The sequence below is a fragment of the Crotalus tigris genome, unplaced genomic scaffold (assembly GCF_016545835.1).
Source record: "Crotalus tigris isolate CLP2741 ecotype Arizona unplaced genomic scaffold, ASM1654583v1 scf7180000018301.7375997, whole genome shotgun sequence".
Taxonomy (NCBI): domain Eukaryota; kingdom Metazoa; phylum Chordata; class Lepidosauria; order Squamata; family Viperidae; genus Crotalus; species Crotalus tigris.
In genome coordinates, this window is record NW_024096931.1 from 1,136,746 (window position 1) to 1,157,329 (window position 20,584).

At 44.3% G+C, this 20,584-nt stretch overlaps 1 protein-coding gene across 2 annotated transcripts in view; it reads left to right on the forward strand.

Moving 5' to 3' along the window:
• PRKCB (protein kinase C beta) overlaps window positions 1-20,584 on the forward strand; it is a 206,926-nt gene that overhangs the window by 137,637 nt on the left and 48,705 nt on the right. For both annotated transcript variants that reach the window (XM_039349688.1, XM_039349687.1), the window contains exon 9: window positions 8,632-8,778. In XM_039349688.1, coding sequence (XP_039205622.1) covers window positions 8,632-8,778 — 147 coding nt within the window. The remainder of the gene's footprint in view (window positions 1-8,631; window positions 8,779-20,584) is intronic.

Genomic DNA, 20,584 nt, shown 5'->3' on the forward strand with positions numbered 1-20,584 from the left:
GTCAGGTAGCTAGGCCCAAGCCAGAAAAGCACTCAGAAACCTCAACAACACAACACAAATCTCTTCCAGAAGTTCACACAAAACACAACTCTTTTTTTTTTAAATGGCCAATGTCCATCTCAGCTTCCTTGTTTAACATTCTGCCTCTCCCCAACCCTGAACAGCTGCAAGGAAGCAGCAGCTCCAAGAAGGCTGAGGTGGAGTGGAGTTCCAATGATTGATTAATTTAAATTCCTTTTGGATGTATATCCTGCCTTTTCTCCATCTTGCAATCTAGGATCAGTTTTAGCTGCAAGAGGGCAGAAAAGGCCAGATCTATTCTCTGCCCCTTCCCAAATTCAGATATAGATTTGGCCTCCCTCTTGCTTAAATATTTGAAATTGAGACCTCGCCATCCCAATGACAAAATAGCCGAAGTAGGAAGAGTGGAGACCTGTCTTCTCTGTGACCCAGTATCAGCTGATACTTGTAAAAGACGCTTAATGGAAGGAGAGCAATACATGTCAGAAGGAAGAGCACATAGGAGGTGAAAGAGGTAAAGGATAGGCATGTGAATACCTTGAGAGTCTGAGAAAGGATGAGGATGAAAAAGCAAAACTTTTCCAATGGGGATGTCTTCAGGAATAGACCAGGGGACACAACACTGCAGTTGTGACCGGCTGTGCTGATGGCACGTTTATGTTCCTGACAGAAAACAACTTGGCCAATGCCTGTAGCACAGCTTGAACAATAAGTACAAAGCTGAAACAGTGAGTGGCAACACTACAGATGGTCCTGCCTTACCTATTGCAATTGGGACCGGCAGCTTCGTTGCTAGACAACACAGTTGTAAAGTGAAAAGTCACATAATTGCACCTGGCTTACAATAATTCATCAGTTCTCGCTGCGATTGCTAAGCGTTATGTGTGATGTCACATGACTGCAATTTGTGACTTCCCACTGGTTTCCCCATTAACTTTGCTTGTTGGAAGCCAGCTGTGAAGGGCACAAATGGTGACCATGTGACAGCAGGACACTGCGACTGTCATAAATGTGCACCTTTTGTCAAATTTCAATCATATCACCACAGGTGCCCTGCAACAGCCACAACTTTGAGAACTGGCTCTAAGTCTCTTTTCTGAGTGCTGTCATAACTTTAAATGGTCACTGTTCAGTAAATAAAGATTTACCTGTATAGCTTGTAAAAATGGAATGGAATAGAATAGAATAGAATAGAATAGAATAGAATAGAATAGAATAGAATAGAATAGAATACTGATGAATAGAATAGAATACTGATGAATAGAATAGAATAGAACAGAATAAAGAATAGAATAGAAAATGAATAGAATAGAATAGAACAGAATAAAGAGTAGAATAGAACAGAATAGAATAAAGAATAGAATAGAATAGAATAGAATAGAATAGAATAGAATAGAATAGAATACTGATGAATAGAATAGAATAATGATGAATAGAATAGAATAGAACAGAATAAAGAATAGAATAGAATAGAATAGAATAGAATATGAATAGAACAGAACAGAATAAAGAATAGAATAGAAAATGAACAGAACAGAACAGAACAGAATAAAGAGTAGAATAGAACAGAATAGAATAAAGAACAGAACAGGAACAGGAACAGGAACAGAACAGAACAGAATATAGAATAGAATAGAATAGAATCTTTATTGTCATTTCAAATGTACACTAATCAGCATGCATTAAATGAAATTTCATTGCATTCAGCTCTCAAAAGAGAAGATGTATTGGACAAAACCAAGGCTGTGTCACAATAGCAAATGAGAAAAAGGGACTTTCATTATTGGAGCTGTGCAACCTATTTGAAAACATCTGTTCACACAGAAAGACAGGTAGTTCTCAGCTTACAGCTACAATTGAGTCCAGAATCACAGTCATAAGTCATGGCAGTTGTTAAGCAGAACATTGCGGACCTGGCTTGATTTTACTACCTTTTTTATGGTGGTCATTAAAAATGCCGCAGTCATTAAGCAAACTCCTTTCCCCCAACGGTCTATTTTTTGCTGGAAACTGGAAGTAAACTGGCAAAAAGAATTCCAAAATCCACGATCACATGACCAGAGAGCACTACAAGTGGTCACAGATACAAGCCAGCTGCCAAGTGTCCAAAATATGATCACATGACCACGGGAGTGCAGCTGTAAGAACTTTGAAATCTGGTTGCTGGGGCGGTCAGCTGCAACTTGGTCTGGTCACTAACGATCTGTCATTAAGTGAGGACAACCTGTAGACAGGAAGTCCGTTGTTTGAGCCTTGTGAAAGATGCAGCTGCTTGAACTGCCCGCAGAGAAGAGCTTTGATTTTGTGGCTGCACATTTGTGACTATCTCCATGTCTGCAGAGGGACACCTTCGCGAATGAAGGCAAACCTACGTGTCCCAGGATAATGTTGCAGGATCCACAATCTGGGTGAGTCACTGGGACCAGAGGTTTAGTCAGTCAACAGGAGTGCTGATTTACCACCAGCTTATCAAGTCCTTAGGAAATGAGGGCTTGGCAGCACAACAGCCAACAACTTAATAGCTGGCTGTCAATAACCCAATCAACAATTAAAGAGCCACACACAACCAGGGGCCACATAAATACTATGCATAGAACAGCCCAAAGCACACACTCTGCTAGAGAGAACTTCCCTGAGGATGGGCTTCAGCAAGAGTCCGAAAACTCGGAAGACTAAACCTCTGGTCCTGGTGACCAACCCCGATGGAATCCAGGAACACCTTCAGCCCAGCCTTCTGCAACTTTCTCCTTTGGGGCAGTGGGGGGAGGAAGGAAGACACAAGCAGATCAGCTGGCCTCAATTAGTCCTTGCTACTAGCCCTAGCACTAAATTCAGGAGGCAAAGTAGTAGGAACTGAGGAGGAACTGCATAATGTATAAAGAGCTGGAATTCTTGATATTAAGGGAAACGAGGAGCAGCACAAAGGACTTTTTGAAAACAAAGGAAAAGGAAATACTCCATATATCAGCAGCTCATAAAAAGGATAACAGAGTAAAGGACGCTTTTTTGTAGTTGGGCCTTTTTTGTTGTTGTCGTCTTCTGTTTTTCTGGGGTTTTCTGAGGGATTGATTTTAGACTGGAGTGTGGATCCTTTAATTGGTATTGCTCTACCCCAGTAGTTCTAGACCTGTGGTCATCAGGACCACTGGGGGGGCTGTGATGTTTGCAAAGGCGTGAATAAATGTTATGATTTAAATCTTGAGTTAAGTCCTGGTGGTCTGTGGCCACAAAAGGTATTTAAAGGGGGTCCATGGTGAAGAAAAGGTTGAAAACCACTGCTGTAAGTCACTGGATTTTAATAAATAAAATAAGAAAATGTGCCACCCCCTGGGCTTGGGGAACGTGCAGGTAGGCAGCAGGGGCTCAAGAAGGCCACTAGAAGTGACAGCAAATGATTTGCTAAATTTATAAGGAGATAGATTGAAAACAGCCCTCCTGATGTGTATTTTGTCTCTTAAGCACTGGGAGGGGAAATGTGAAAGAGTGGTTAAAGTGTTGGCCCAGAACTGGGGGGGAGGGGAGAACCATTTTTAATCCCCCCTCCCCCAGTCATAGAAAAGCCCTGTCAGCCCAACTAACTGATGACAGGGTTGGGGGAAAAATGAAGGAAAGATGCTCTCGAAGGAAGGCAGAATATCCAATAATGGGATAATTTCCTATTTACACCTGCTGGGAAGCAAGCAGGAACCCCGGCTGAGGCAACTGCTTCTGTGGCTGCCTGGCCAGATTTGAGATTCAGTGGGGCTGATCCCTCCTTGGCAGGAAACGAAGCTGCATTGGCCACGTGGCAACCCCCAACGGTGTGTGGAGGGCAGTCCAGGGCACACCTGCTCAGGTGGGTCTCCATGCTGTTCAGGAAAGCTTATTCCCAGTTACAAAGGTAGGAGAGAGAAGCCACAGGCTCATAACTGGCAGAATCCCGAGGATTTTGCTGAGAGATTGTGTGTAAAAATGTGGCAGTATCAGGAAATGGGTGACGGGGATTAACCATGGGAGCCACACTCAAAAGCTTAGGCAAGGTAGGACAAAGAGTAAATTTGTTTTCATTTAAATTAATTAAGCTTAATTGAGCTATTTAAATGCAAATGACATGATAAACAATTCCTTCCATATTTAATTAGCTTTTTTCCCTGTCATATCAAAAAAAAACCACCCTAAAGGGCTCTGGGGCAGGACCTGCTTTGGCAGATTTTTTGGGCCCTGGGAGATGCGGCTGCATTTGCCTGGGCTGGAGAAATGAGTCCCTCTCGGATTGCTAGAATCATCAGCTGCAAGTTTGAAGAGGTTGCTCCACTCTCTTGGGGGCAAAAATGTCAAGATGGGGGGTGGCCATGGCCTTAATGCATATAAAACATGGGTGAGGCTTTATGTGGGTGGTTGCAGCCACCATTTATTTTTGTAAAAAAATTTATTTTCAACTTTACAATACGTAACAATCTTACAAATACTTCAGATAAAAAACAAAACAAATTGATACACACCACATTCGGTCTTGCCCTCCCATTTCCCCCCAGACCGCATCCCACCTCAAACCAACTTACTTCTTTCCCTCTTTTTCTTCACTCACCCCCCTCCTCCTTCACCTCCACCTTCCTACTTACTTCTCACCTTCTTCTCCTCCCTCTTGATGCGGTCCAGGGGAAATGCCCAAGCAGTTCCTCTCTCCAAATTAAAACATTAATATTATATACAATAAGACTATTTCTACTTTATCTGAACTACTTAAACTTCAGCCACCATTTTAAGGGGGTTTTTTTGGTAGACCTTCTCCTATCAGTTGGGCAAAGGGCCAAATCAGTAAGCCTTCAAGCCTTGCCAGAGCAGAAACCCTGATGGAAACCTCTGGGTGGCCCTTGATACCCAGAATTGTTCTAAGGAGAATGAAGAGGAACAGAGAAAGAATTTAAGAGGTGAGGAAGAGAAATAAAAAGGCTGAGAAGGAACCATGAAGGCAACTCTGGCAGGTTTCCCCCAACCCCAACCTTTATTCAAACCACCTACTATCTCAGCCTAGTTTTGTCAGCCTTTGACTGCGCATTGTGCAGGAATGGCTTTGTTTAAGCTTCTTTGACACAGGGAGTGAAAGTATAGCTTTTCACCACTGTAGGAAAAACAAGAGCCCATGGGCTCCATTTAAGAGAAATTAACACTCTTAATAATGGCTGCACATTTGGAAGAAAACGGCTTGAGCGAGAGCAACTTCAGAGGCAGCAAGAGTAGCCGACTTACGGCTTACTCACTGCAGACCCTGCTGATGGGGAGGGTTGGGGGGGGGCTTTGGGCTCTTTCCATCATCCAACTTGTGGAGGAAAGTTAATTTTGCCAAGGCTTCCCTGGGCTTCTTTGCTCCCCCCCCCCGCCTCCCTGGACTCGGCCAAGCATCCCACTATGACTGGCCAGCAGGGTTTAGGCTAAAGGCTGGCTTAGCCTTGCCAGCATTGCTGGTGGGGTCGGGGCTGTGAGGTGCTTGGCAAATCTGGATACATCCAGGCCAGAATCATGTTCAGCCTGGAAAATAGACAGTGGAGAGCATGTGATGTGGTCCAGGACCGGTCCTCAGTAACAGAGGGATGGCTGGGGAGGGATGCTGTCAGCAGACACCTTCCAAAATGTCAGGAGGGGGAGGGGGGTTTCTGGGAGAGAACTGCAAACCCCTCCTCAAGGGGAGCACCAGCAGATCTTCTGGGCTTCTGCTGGAGTCTGGAGGAGCTGCCAATTGACTCGGCTTAATGGAATTTCATGCTAGGCTGAGCTCCGGTGGGTGCCTCCAATGGCAGGTATTTCTCAGAAATTAAAATGAATAAATTATGAGATTGCTATCTGTGTGTGTCCGTGTGCTTAACAAATTATGTCCCAAAACGTTATGCTCCCCACCCCCAGTCCAACGGGAGAAGAATGATGCTCCCACCCTTTTAGAAAGCTCCTGAATGCTCAGCAATTATGGGGGGCTCTGGGAAAGAGGCCCCGTCCATCTCCTTTGCAAATGGGTTTGCTGAGTTGCTGCCCGTTGTTGGGTTGCTGCTGGGACAGGCAGAGCCTATTGTGTTTCCTTCCGAACTATTTTCAATGAGAGATGCAGAAACAGCATTTTTGGCTGTGATAGGAAAGGTTCAAGTACAGTTTTTAAAAGGTTTTCGGGTGCTAAGGAGTGATTGAGGAAAATACAGGAAGCTAGCTTTCGCTATCATCAAGATGCAGCTGGAATGAAAAGAAGTCATGGATTTCCAGGGCAATTGAAGCCTGCAAGTGTGGAAAAGCAGTGCCAGAGAGCCTTGCCCAGGGCCCAAGAAGGAGGCTCCTTTGCAGGCCCTTCTACTTCCATCTATTTTCCTGGCATTCCTGTTTTTTTTTGGGAGGGCGGGGTGATTTGTGTTAGCCCTGCCTGGTCCCTTTTGCTTAGGCTTTGTGGCTGCTCTATGTTCATCAGTTCCCCTGGAGGAGACGCTTGCAAGAATGGCAAAGAACATTTTTCTCCCTTTGCTAAGAATTGACCCAAGTTCCCCATTGGGATTGGGGAGCTGGAGCAGCAGCAAGAGATAAAGCCCCCCTCCACCACTCCAGGGTCCTAGGGATCACTGTTCTGCTCCCCTCCCCCCACAGGGCTTACAAAGTCTGCCCTGGCAACATCTAGGGCAGGGGTAGGCATGCCTTCTGTGCTGGCTCAGGAATTCTGGGAGTTGAAGTCCACGAGTCATAAAAGAGCCAAGGTTGCCTGTCCCTGATCTAGGGAGACCTCTTTGCTTCTTTTTCTGTCCAAGGATCTGAGATCCTCAGATGCCGTCATGGAGAAGGAGGGGTCCGTCTTGTAAGGTGAAGGAATTTGGGTGGGCACTTTGTCTCCCGGCCCCCAGAACTTTTCCATCTCCAGAGCCATCACGGGGCCAGATGGGGTGCAGATTCTCAGGGCTATGGTGCTGCCAAGGAAAACCTGGACTGGCATGGGCTCTTCTCCCTTCTGCCAGCGATTCCCATCTGGGACCCTGTAAACACAATTTTGGAGAAGTGCACCTCTCTCTCAAGAAGTGCACCCCCCCTCTCTCTCTCTCTCGATCTGATGTAATAGGGAAGCATTAGCAATGGCAGAGCTTCTCTCTTCTCAAGGAAACTTGATGATAAGAAGGATTTCCCCAAGGCTGCTTCATGAAGCAAATAGTGTGATTAGAAAAGTAAGTTATTTATGGTGTCTTCATGAGACTCTAGAAAGAATACAGAGAAGAACAACAAAGATGATTAGGGACTGGAGGCTAAAACATATAAGGAACGGTTGCTGGAATTGGGTATGTCCAGTTTAATGAAGAGAAGGACGAGGGGGGACAGGATAGCAGTGTTTCAATACCTCGGGCTGCCACAAAAAAGAGGGAGTCAAGCTCTTCTCCAAAGCATCTGAAGGCAGGACAAGAAGCAATGGATGGAAACTAATCAAGGAGAGAAGCAACCAAGAACTAAGGAGAAACTTCCTGACAGACAGAACAATTAACCAGTAGAACAACCTGCCTCGAGAAGCAGTGAATGCTCCAACACTGGAAGTTTTTAAGAAGAGACTGGACAGCCATTTGTCCAAAATGGTATAAGGTTTCCTGCCTGAGCAGGGGGTTGGATTTGATGACCTCCAAGCTCCCTTCCAACTTTACTACTACTACTACTACTACTACTACTGCTACTACTACTATTTAGAGTTTGTTTAGAAGTACACATAGTCCTCGACTTACAACAGTTCATTTAGTGACTGTTCAAAATTATATCACTGAAAAAAGTGACTTACAATCATTTTCCACACGACCTTTGCAGCATCCCCATGGTCACGTGACCGAAATTCAGATACTTGGCAACTGACTCATACATATGACCATTGTTGTTTCCCAAGGTCATGTGATCCCCTTTTGCATCCTGACAAGCAGAGTCAATGGGGAAAGCCAGATTCATCTAACAACCAGGTTGCCAACTTATCAACCACAGTGATTCACTTAACAACTGTGGCAAGAAAGGTCGTGAAAATGGGGCAAAACTCACTTAACAAATGTCTCACTTAACAACATATTTGGGGCTCAGTTGTGACCGTAAGTCAAGGACTACCTGTAATAGATATTGACTGAGATGGGTGGCCATAAAAAATTGAACAAACAAAGAAACGATTAAATAAATAACTCACCCAGGTGTTCCTACCATCACTGGGGCATGTTGGAATATACCAGGGGTAGGCCACCTTGGCTCTTTTATGACTCGTGGACTTCAACTCCCAGAATTCCCGAGCCAGCCATGCCGAGGGGAAAGGGAGAGGTTTCCAAGCTGAGCCATGCTGGCTCAGGAATTCTGGGAGTTGAAGTCCACGAGTCATAAAAGAGCCAAGGTGGCCTACCCCTGGTATATTCCAACATGCCCCAGTGATGGTAGGAACACCTGGGTGAGTTATTTATTTAATCGTTTCTTTGTTTGTTCAATTTTTTATGGCCACCCATCTCAGTCAATATCTATTACAGGTAGTCCTTGACTTACGGTCACAACTGAGCCCAAAATCTGTTGTTAACTTACTTAAGTTAAGTAAGTATGCCTTGCTTTGCTTAGCTTCGTCTGCTTTCACTGTCTCCATTTCATTGTGTTTTCCTTTTCTAGAGAGCCAGAATGGGTCCAGGTTCAAGAGCTATGGAAGAAAGGCTGCCCAACACCATCTCCAAATTTGACAACAACGGGAACCGTGATCGCATGAAACTGTCTGACTTCAACTTCCTGATGGTGCTGGGGAAAGGCAGCTTCGGAAAGGTGTGTGCGCTGTTCAGATTCTCTTTCATTGTTGACTGGGACCAGGCCTTCTGCTAAGCCATAGTTCGCTTGGATATGGTTTACCAAATACTCACAACATGAGGCAGATTAACACACTAAGCCAGTGTTTCTTAACCTTGGTCCCTTGAGGTTGTGTGGACTTCAACTCCCAGAATTCCCCAGCCAGCTATGGAATTGAAGTCCACACATCTTCAAGGGGCCAAAGCTGAGAAACACTGCACTAAGCCAAAACAACAGAAACCATATTGTGGCACAGTGAATGAGCTCAGTTGTTTTCAGAAAGTTATTTTTCTACTTGGGTCACAATTTGTGGTCAGTTCTGTAAGATTGTGTGCACCAATTTGGCTCTCAATCATCAGAAAAATGTTCTAACTGGTGCTTCAGAGTTTGGGCTCTGTTGGCCAGTATCATAGACCTATTTTTTTTGAGATTGAAATGCCATAAATAGGAACTTGGATGGAAGCTGGCTTGAGTGGGAGCTTCCATGAGATATATGAACAAAAGTTGAAGGCCAATAGGTATGCAACAGCAGTGGCTCTTCTATCTCAGTGGCCAAAATCTGCAGGATAAACCTTACAAGGTTAAGGGAAGTAGGTATGTTTAACTTAAGGAAGAAAAGGCTCAGAAGAGACATGGTAGCTGTCTTGTGTCATAGAGAAGAGGGGGTCAACCTATTCTCCAAAGCACCTGAGGGCAGGACAAGAAGCAACAGATGGAAATTAATCAAGGAGAGAAGCAACCTAGAACTAAAGAGAAATTTCCTGACAGAACAATTAAGGAGTGGAAAAGCTTGCCTCCAGAAATTGTGGGTGCTCCACCACTGGAGTCCCGAAGGTGCTTTTTCAAAAAGCAACTGGAATTTGTTTTTCCTTGAAGATATTTCACTTCTCATTGAACAAGCTTCTTCATTTCTGACTGAATGGTGGAGAATGGAAGGATTTGTATCCCTTGCAGTCATCTGGTCGTTAGTACTCTCTCTGAGAGTCGTTGAGGCCACTTGGAGGTTTATCTGTGCCTTCAGGGTCACCTGAATATTGCAAATGGGTGTGGAGCCTTCTTGGAACTGCTGAAAGGACTGTGTTGTAAACAGGTGATAGGGGGTGTCGCATCCCTCCCCCTCTATTGAGAGAAGGCTGTTCAACATTAATGTAGATAGCCTTTTTGACCCCTCTTTCAAACCATCTTTGGAGGTTTTCAAGAAGAGATTGGACAACCATTTGTCTAGAATGGTATAGGCCAGAGGTCCCCAACCTTTGGGGCACCAGGGACCGGTTCCGTGGAGAGAGGTTTTTCTGTGGACTGTAGGGTGCGTGGTTTTGTGTGCTGCCTGCATCTCGTGGATGGGGCTTTGCTTGTTTGTGTGGACCGGTTGCTGGCATGTCGCAGCCCGGTACTGGTCCATGGCCTGGAGGTTGGGTACCCCTGGTATAGACAGAGAGTTGGATTGGAAGTCCTTTAAGTTCTCTTCCAGCCCTAGATTCTATGATTGCAGAATCTGCAAAGCATCCAGTAGAAATGTTAAAGTCAGAAACATTTAGTCCATGTACATGAAGGTTCTTCTGCTCATTGAAAAGAGAACAAAGAACATGATGGGCAATGACTCCTTGCTCATGGTTGGGTCTTCAGCAAGGGAGAGGTTGCCAAAAGAAGACAATCGCTGTCTTCATTAATCAGAGCAAAGGTCTCTTTGGAAGGCTGTGCCATGTCCCAGCCATAACTGATGATCCAGGGAGACTCAGCAGGGCAAGAGGGAGGTAAAGCCCTGTGCGGCCCTACAGAATGGATGGTTCGTGTTCATAGAACTTTCTGCTATATATCATTTTTATTAGAATTTTTTACAGAATTCAGAACAATACGTATGGAAATGCAGTTAAGAAAAAGATTTTTAAAAGTGAAAAACACTTGAAAGATTTAAAAGAGAAAAAAAAAATCAATCTTCTTTACAGCAGTTACAGACAAAGTTATTATCCTGCCTCCCTCTTGAAAATTGTGTTACAGGGTTCCCTTCTTCCCATATTCAACCGTTTTTAATCAGCATAATCTGAAATCAATATTTCATTTTTTCCCATTTATGGCAAAAAGACCATAAAAAGTTTCCAATCTTTTATAAAGATTTATACCTTTATAAAAGTACAATTAACCAATGGAAGAACCTGCCTCCAGAAGCGGTGAATGCTTCAACACTGGAAGTTTTTAAGAAGAGACTGGACAGCCATTTGTCCGAAATGGTGTAGGGTTTCCTGCCTGAGCAGGGGGTTGGACTAGATGACCTCCAACGTCCTTTCCAACTTTATTATTATTATTATTGTTGTTGTTGTTATAACTACTACTACTACTATTATTATTACTACTATTATTATTACTTATTTATCCCTGATCAAGCAGCTCAGTTTTGCCATTTCTGCCATTTCTGTCATCTTCACAATCCACTCCTTCCTTGTGGGTGTTTCAGTATTTCTTTACTGTTACGCATATAATTATCTTTCTGCATGTACAAAATCAATCTTCAAGAGACTTTTACAATTGGTTATCCATAAATCAGTCAAGCACCAGGGAAATCAGGTGATTCAGGCAGTTCAGATGTGTATAAAGATTTATTGCAACTTCAGTAGATTCTACAAGAATCTGACCAATTAATGGTCAAGGGAAATGAGCGGGAGATAAGAATGAAAAGGAATTCAAGGGGGGCTGGACTTAGGACTCTTGTGGGAGTGCAGGGACTCATGACTGATGACACATTTGACCCCTCCTCAGGCTCAGCCTGGTCATTTTCTACAACATTCCAGATTAAAAAAACTGTTTCATCTGAATATTGATCTTTAAATTTTCAGTTATCGTCATATTTGTTTGCAGTATGTTTTTGCTTTTTCACAAGTTGACCATGCATGGTAAAATGACCCTTCGTGTTTTGCACATTTCCAGCATTAACTAGAGGTACTAGTTAATATAACCTAGATAATTTCTCTGATGTGGTATAACAATGGTGCAACAATTTATTTTAAAAAATCTCTTATAATACTCTGTGAATTTCCATCCTTTTAACCACATTCCCTCCCATTGATCCATCTATATATTATAACCAAAATTTTTACTCATTTTATCTTGCAGTTTTTAACTTGTTCTTTTGCTATTTCAAGACTCAACAAAAAATTACCGGGATACATTTTAGCAATCACGTGTTCATCATTTGTGCATAGTTCAGTCTTACGTTGTTCAATTCCTATTACTTTTTTATCTATATTAAATCTTTCTCTTGACTGTGTCTGAAAACCCTTGAAATGTAAATCTCTCTGCAGTCAATTATTCTCTTGACTTCCTTAAGTTCTCCATATTCCTACACTAAGAAATCTTGATATTTCTCTTTGTCTGCTGTTTCTTGTCTGTAAAATGCTTCTTGAGCTGAGAGCAACTTGGTTTTTCCAGCCTCTTCCCAATTTGCGGCGTAAGTGCCACTGCTGTCTGATTAGGGGACTGGAGACTAAAACATATAAGGAATGGTTGCTAGAATTGGGTATGTCTAGTTTAATGAAGAGAAGGATGAGGGGGGACATGATAGCAGTGTTCCAATATCTCAGGGACTGCAATGGCAGAGCTTCTCTCTTCTCAAGGAAACTTCGATGATAAGAAGGATTTCCCCAAGGCTGCTTCATGAAGCAAATAGTGTGATTAGAAAAGTAAGTTATTTATGGTGTCTTCATGAAACTCTAGAAAGAGTACAGAGAAGAACAACAAAGATGATTAGGGACTGGAGGCTAAAACATATAAGGAACGGTTGCTGGAATTGGGTATGTCCAGTTTAATGAAGAGAAGGACGAGGGGGGACAGGATAGCAGTGTTTCAATACCTCAGGGGCTGCCACAAAAAAGAGGGTGTCAAGCTATTTTCCAAGGCGCCTGAAGGCAGGACAAGAAGCAACGGGTGGAAACTAATCAAGGAGAGAAGCAACCTAGAGCTAAGGAGAAACTTCCTGACAGTGAGAACAATTAATCAGTGGAACAGCCTGCCTCCAGAAGCAGTAAATGCTCCAACACTGGAAGTTTTTAAAAAGAGACTGGACAGCCATTTGTCCGAAATGGTGTAGGGTTTCCTGCCTGAGCAGGGGTTGGACTAGATGACCTCCAAGGTACCTTCCAACTTTACTACTATTATTATTATTAAGGGAGGGTGTCAGCACCAAGCTCTCCCAGGTAATGGTGCCCACAGTCTGGTACCACTTAATGCCAAATTTAGCTATAGGTTTTTGCAAGATTAAAACACAGGGGTTTGCAGTACCATCTTTTTCCAGCTGATGTGAAGGAGCAGGGTTTTTTTTTCTGGGCAGGAAACAATAGAAAATACTTGGTCTGTTTGGTGCATTAGCAGGTTTCAAGATTAATGAAAAGAAGACAAAGATGTTAACAAAAAATATGAAAATGGAAGATCAAACAGAACTGATAAATAAAATGAGTCTTAAGATCGAGAAGAAAATATCTGGGTATCATTATGGAAAAATACTAACTGCATGTTATTCCAAAATAACTATGTTAAGACAAGAATGAGTGAAGGTAAAAAAGATAAGATGGGAGAAACCACAATTGACATTGCTGGGAAGCAATTCTGTGATAAAATGATTTGTTTGTTTGTTTCCGACAGTAACTGTTTTGAGAGCTGATGTGCCATTTAGACAACGGCAGGGGGGTATATCCAAATTTGTGCGGCAGAGGGGAAAACCACGAGTAAAGTCTAAAGGGTTACAAGATGCAAAGGGAAGAGGAGGACAAGGGTTGCCCGACTTGAAATCGTAATTTGCAGCTGGCTTTTTGGCTTCTAGGAAAGGGCGAATGTTGCTGAGAAACAAAAGTTTCTCGGAACTGGAAGAGCAGGACCTGAGATTCAGGTCAATGTGGATTTTAAAAATCATCTTGTTAGATCATCATCCCATGCTGAGAACATGGAACAGATACAGACCCAAGTTGTATCCAAAAACACCTCAGACAAGAGGCATTTTATAGACAAGAAAACTAAACTAACACAAATGGCAAACATCACGAGATACTAGAATTTTGTCAAGGGGAATGGAAAATACAGGTAGCCCTCAACTTACGATCACAACTGCGCCCAGTATTTCTGTTGCTAAGTGACACATTTGTTAAGTGAGTTTTGCCCCATTTTACGACCTTACTTGCCACAGTTTTAGTCACCACATTACAAAAAGAGATTTTGGAAAAAGTGCAAAGAAGAGCAGCTAGGATGATTAAAGGCCCGGGGATTGAAACATATGAAAGAACGGCTACAGGACTTGGGTTTGGCCAGTCTAGAGGAAAGAAGGATTGGGGTAGGGGCACATGATAACAGTGTTCCAGTATTTGAGGGGCTGCCACAAAGAAGAGGGAGTCAAGCTGTTCTCCAAAGCACCAGAAAGCAAGACAAGAAACAATGGATGGAAACTAACCAAGGAGAGAAGCAACCTGGAATTAAGGATGAGTGTATGTCACCAGAGAAATTGTCTAGAATATATAAAAACACTTCAAATGTATGCTGGGAATGTGAAAAAGGGACATTTTACTATGTTTGGTGGAAAAGTGGTGGAAAATGGTGGAAAATCTGGAAAAGTCTGGATTCAGATACTTAGTTTATTTCAGGATTTTAAAGATCAACTGAGACCAGAGGAAAAACAGTTGGAAAAAAAGTCATGGAATTTTGTTTTGCACCTGATAATTGCAGTGAGATTATCATATGCACAAAGATGGAAAGATTTGGCCTTATCCTCACTGGAGGAATAGTTGGTAAAGATGATGGAACTCACTGAAATGGCTGTATCTATGTTTAGTGCTGACTGGCAGCCCCTTATGGACTTTTTGCACAAAACAGAAAAAAAAAAGCCTATGGTTTATGTTTTTGATAGTTACACATAATTAGAAATGGGAAGGCATGGAAAAAACTGAAAAAATTGTGAAAAAAAGAGTTTTTTCCCCCTTTTTTTTCTGAACAACTTTGGAAAAAATGGGATTTTTTTCCGTTTTTTTTTCCAGGCCTTCCCATCTCTATACAGAATAGAATTATAAGAAAAAAAAGAAATGTTGTAATCATAGAGTAAGAGGTAAATTTATGATTGTATTTATAACTGCTGTGATGAAGACTGGAAGTTGGTTCTTTGCATCTTTTTCCTTTCTTTTCTGTTTTCTTTTTCCTTTCTTGCACATGTAACTTTGATTTCTTTCTGTTTCTTTTCTTTTTCCCACTTTATGATACTTCGTATTAGTTTTTATCTTTTTAATTTTTTAAAATAAAATTATATTTAGGTGCGCATGTATGTGAGGGGGAAGGAGGAGGGAGAGAAAGAAAGAAAAGAAAGAGAAAAAAAGAAAAAAGAAAGAAAGAGAGAGAGAGAGGGAGGGAGGGAGGAAAGAAGGTGTTAGAAGAATAATTGAGATTTTCACAAATCAGGGCGATGCAAGAACAAATAAAAAATGAAATCCAGACATACTGTGCAAAGAAGATTTTATTCTCAAGAACAAAAGGCTTCGTTCTTGAGGATAGTCTGCAGAGAAAATCAGGGACTTGGTTTTATAGGCGGACTGTTTTTTGGTGTGAGCAGGGGTGTGTGGTTTGTACAGATGCTGATGTCAGGATGTCCTTCCTGTGCAGTTTGGGATGCTTCTGTGCTGGGCTTTGATCCTGTGCGAAATTTGGGACATGCAGACTCCACCTCTCGTGTCCCCTCCCACCGCAGGGAACTCCTGTCTCTGTGAGGTGCCAAAATGGATGTGGGCGGCAGATCAGAGATCTGAGATCAGATGGGAAGGAAGAAAGGAAAGAAGGAAGGCTGTTTGAACTGGGATTGTTGGTTCCAAAGACTCCCCTTGGAATGCCAGTCCTTCTTTGCTTTAAGGCAGAGCTCCCCAACCTTTCTGGGTTGGCAGCCTGGAGGGAAAGGGAGGAGCAAGGAAATATAAGTGGGCATGCATAAGCCGGCCACGCACATCCATGCTGGTGCTGGTGGTGGTGCTGGTGCCCACACTGCTGCCTGCTTGCATGCATAAATGTGCCCGTTAGCACCCATGCGGCGGCACTAGCGCGAGTGGGGAGGGTCCGTGCAGCCATTCCTGCGGCCCGGTGGCCAAGAGGCCATGAACCGGTACTGGGCTGCAGCCCACAGGTTGGGGACTCCTGCTCTAGGGGACTGGGAGAGGGAAGGGGCTTCCAGATATTGCAGCTCAGAGCCAGGCCAGCTCTGCATCCTGATCAGTTGATTTGGAGCTAGAGAGTTACAGGAGGAAGACAGGACACAAGCCTTGGAGAAGAGAGGGCTGGCTGACTGCTTCCTGCAGCTTGCTCCATTCTGCTGGAGCCTCACGGCTGGGGAGGGGGTGATGCAAAGGGAAGGGAAGGAGTCTGCCTCTGCTCTGAAGGGGGTGAGTAGGGAGTGGGGGGAGGGGGCTGCGAGGCTTGGAGCGGCCTTGAAGCAACCATCTCCCCTCCCCAGTCCTGCCTTCTCAGATGAGTCATTTCTCTGCCGATGCCAAGCCACGTCTTTTGGGGAGACAAGCTGCTCCGAGGTTTGGCTTGCAGCCTGCGTGATCCCGCACAAGTCTCTGCACAAGACTTGCCTATTAAAAGATTTACAGCAGTGGCAAGCCCTCCCATATCTCTCCCCATTTAATTTTGCACACTGGGAAATTACAGCTTTGCACTCCGTGGCAGCGTTTCCACACTGCAGGTGGCGGTGGATGGCCCTGCCTGCTGATGAGAGAGGCGCTAGGCAGGGCCCGGAGCCTGTGCTGGCTTCGGGGGTCTCAAGAGACGTGCAACCTGGGGGTGGGGGAGATAAACAGCACTGGGGAAGCAGCAGAGGACGGTTTGGTTACTGGTGCCTGGTCTGCAGGGATGGCTTTTCGGTTCCGAAGTCTAGTCAATTTTAATTTTTCTTTTTTACACTCAGGGATTATTTTATGGTGCATCCAGTTTGCTGTGGTACAGCCTGCTGTGTGAACCTCATCTGCAAGTTTATTTTTAAGGATTTGCTAGGTCACAATTGAATAAGGTTTTATATTATTTGCCTCATTTCCAATTGACTGCGCATCATTGATGTATGAAGCTGTTTTTCTTTGGTTTGTTATCTTGATGCGGGAGCAGATCTTTGACAAGGATTTTTAAAAGCATTCTTCAACTCTGGTGGAGAATAGGACGATATGAGATTGGGTGTCACAGCTAATGCTCTCAGACAGAAAATAACAGCTTGAAACAATCTTGAGATATACAGAAAAGAATGAAATTTAACAGAGACTAATGGGAAGCTGATCACTCAGGAAACAAAAATTAAATGCACAGATGTAGAATGCAGGATTCCTCACTTAGTCAGCGTAGTTGCTTGTGTTCAGTGCCGTTACGGTTAACATTAATAAAGCTCCAGTAATTCTCTTATTTGAAAACCAAGCCCTATGGACCGGGAACCAAGGGAGCTGTGGCTGTAGCCACGTACTCTAACTGGAGCTGCCCTTCCCAACTGAGAGCCTTTTAAAGAACTGACAGCCCCAGAGAAGCTGGTTCTGGTCCCGATAAAGCCAGCCCCATAGACCGGCTCAGCCCTCTGGCATCTGAGCGCCACAATGGGCACATCAGAGAGCTCTGCAGGAACACAATTGTGCATTCCTCTGCCCAAGAGAAGGGAATTCAGGGAAGAGGCTCAGGTGCGTTGCTTTACATTGCAATTTAAGAGCTCGAGTAGCTATTAAATCCTGAAGGTCAGTCATTGCTAGAATCTAGGAATACATGACCACTGTTGGGAATGAAACTTCTGTTGCTAAGTGAGGCAGTTGTTAAGTGAGCCACGCTTGAATTTGTGACCTTTTTTGCTGAGGTTGTTAAGTGAATCATGCAGTCATTAAGCAAATCTGGTTTCCCCCACTGACTTTGGAAGCCACCGGGATAGGTCACTAATGATCCCGGGACAGTGCAACTGTCATAAATACCTTCCAGTTGCCAAGTGCCTGAATTTTGGTCACGTGACTGTGGGGGGGTCGTAACTGCAAGAACCAGCCATAAGTCGCTTTTTCCGTGTTGTTGTAACTTCAAGTGGTTGCTAAGTAAATGATCGTATGTTGAGGACTATCTGCAGGTCAGCTCCCAGGTTTAGACTCTGTTTCTCTTTCTCCCCCCTTGACACGGTAACAGATCTCTTGCTTCCCCTTTGCCCGCTCTGGATGCGGAAGGCAGCTGAAGGGCGCTTTGAGAATGATCTGCCCTTGAAAAGAGAATACGGTTAAAAGATAGTTAACATCAGTTTAGATCAGTGGTTCTCAACCTGTGGGTCGGGACCCCATTTGGGGTCGAATGACCATTTCACGGGGGTCGCCAAAACAAGGCTGTCTGCCATTTTTTCCCCCTCCATCACCCCTGGCACCCGGTGATGTATAAGTGGTTGGGGGTCACCACAACATGGGGAACTGTATTATGGGGTCACGGCATTAGAAAGGTTGAGAACCACTGGTTTAGATGGAGAAGAAGGAGCAGATAAGGAGGGAGACCCAGGCCCACACAGTATTGAATAACTGGAGGTTGTATAAATGTTTATAGAAGTATATATCGAGAAGGTTAGATAAATAGAAGTATTAATCTTATTGTATATATAATACAGAGAGGGAAATTTGGAGAGAGGAGTTGCTCGGACATTCCCCCTGAATTGTATCTGAAGAGGGATGAGAGGGAAAAAAGGAGAGGAGAGAGAAAAGAGTAAAGGAGGGGAGAAGGAAGCAGGAAGGTTGGAGGAAGAGGAAAGGGGAGGAGAGTGGTGAAGGAAAGAGAAGAGAAAAGGGAAGTAGGGAAGAGAAGAAAGGGAGAAAGAAGGTAAAGAAGAAGGAGTGTGGATACGGTGAAAGGGGAAAGGGGCGAGCAACACCAAAAGTCATGTGTATGTATTTATTTCATTTTGTTAAAAGTATCTTGCATGTGAGTGTGGAGGGAATGTATGTTAACATCTGATAAGTATCACGGTATATGTATGGGGGAGAGTTTGGAAAAATAAAAAATTATTAAAGAAAAAAGAAAAAAAAGAATGATCTGCCCTGCTCCGGACTTGACATCGGGGAAGCCTCGTCGGGTCCAGAGCTTCTCTGGTGGTGATTCTCTGCATGCCGGAATAATTCATTTCCAAAGAAGGCGTCGACTTTATTGGAATGAGACGCGAGCTGGGGTGGCCTGGCCTTGCTTCCTTCTAAAGCAATTGTCCCAGCAAATTGAAGCCGTGTGTCTTAATAATTGGTAGGGTGACGGTGGCACTTTTTTCAGAAGGCTTCCTTTGCCTTGATGTGATTCACAATGGGAAATGATCCTGGCAAGAAAGGCTGCAGTTTTGGTCTATTACAGTGTTTCCCAAACTTGACAATTTTAAGGCATGAGGACTTCAACTCCCAGAATTCCACAGCCAGCAACGCTGGCTGTGGAATTCTGGGAGTTGAAGTCCTCATGCCTTAAAATTGTCAAGTTTGGGAAACACTGGTCTATGATAATAAATCTACCAGCCACGGCAACCGGCTTGAAGTGCCAGAGAAGCCCTGGGAGAAGAGCCATGGGCTGGCTTGCCCTGCCGAGTGGCCTTCCCTGCTTGCCAAGCGTGTGGCTTGGCCTCTGTCCTGCATCCACAGCTGGATTGCAGCTGCGTTCATCCTGACCCCGGCTGGTCGGCTGAGCAAAGGACGGCTCCTTTCTTGGAATGGCCAGTGGTGTTTTCTTCCTCCAGAACTGTCCCAGGCAGGTACGAAGGAGCGGATTTGGATGAGAGGGAGATTTAAGAGCCGAGGTGGCGCAGCGGTTAGAGTGCAGGACTGCAGGCCACTTTAGCTGACTGTGTTCAGCAAGTCAGCGGTTCAAATCTCACCGGCTCAAGGTTGACTCAGCCTTCCATCCTTCCGGGGTAGGTAAAATGAGGACCCAGATTGTTGGGGGCAATGTAATATATATATACACATTGCTTACTGGTGTACGCCGCTTAGAGAGTGCTTCCACTTAAAGCGGTATATAAGTCTCATAAATAAATAAATTTCCAAACCCTTTCCCCTCCCCTCCAGTCCCAGTTCAGAATGCCCATTATTAGACATGGAGAGAAAAGCGGGTGGAATCAGCCCGGTTTCCTGAGCCCCAGTCGGAGGGTGTGTCTCGTTCCAGCCTGGGTCTGGTCACTGAAGGCTTTGCCACCTTTGTGATTGCTCACCCCTGTTGAGGATGAGCTTAGTCAAGGCCATGGCCCCACATCCCACCCATTTCTAGGGCTCAGCCAGGAGTCCAGCTTTGCTTGATAGGCAGCTCTTCTTTGGTTGTCTTCACCCCTGAGTCTAGAAAACCCTGTTTCCAGCCCAAGGGAGGGAGGGAGGGAGGCAAGGGAAGAAGGCCTGTCTGCCTCTTAACTCCTGTCACACATGCCCCACGTGGGATTCTTGAGAAAGAAAGACCCTCGACTCCATTTGTGCAAAAGATATACTTTTATAAAGACCGAGTGGTTACAGCCCGGCAAAGCCAGAACTAAAAGTTTGCATGCGAATGTTCCCTAGTTAACTTTCCCGTGCATCTCCCCTGTTATCTCCCTATTGTCCAGTTACATTCAAAAGATTTGTTTTGGTAACGGTCCCTGCACTGGTGGGCTAGATGGTGAGCCATTGCATCTTCCCTCCCAGGCCTCTCCGGACGATGAGCTGATGTCTCGGGATGAGTAGCTTTGGCTTCCCCCTTCCCAGCCATTCCCTCTCCCATACTTTATGGCAGGCTGACATTTAGCAAAACAAGGCTGTTCTGTTACAGCAACTCTGACCAT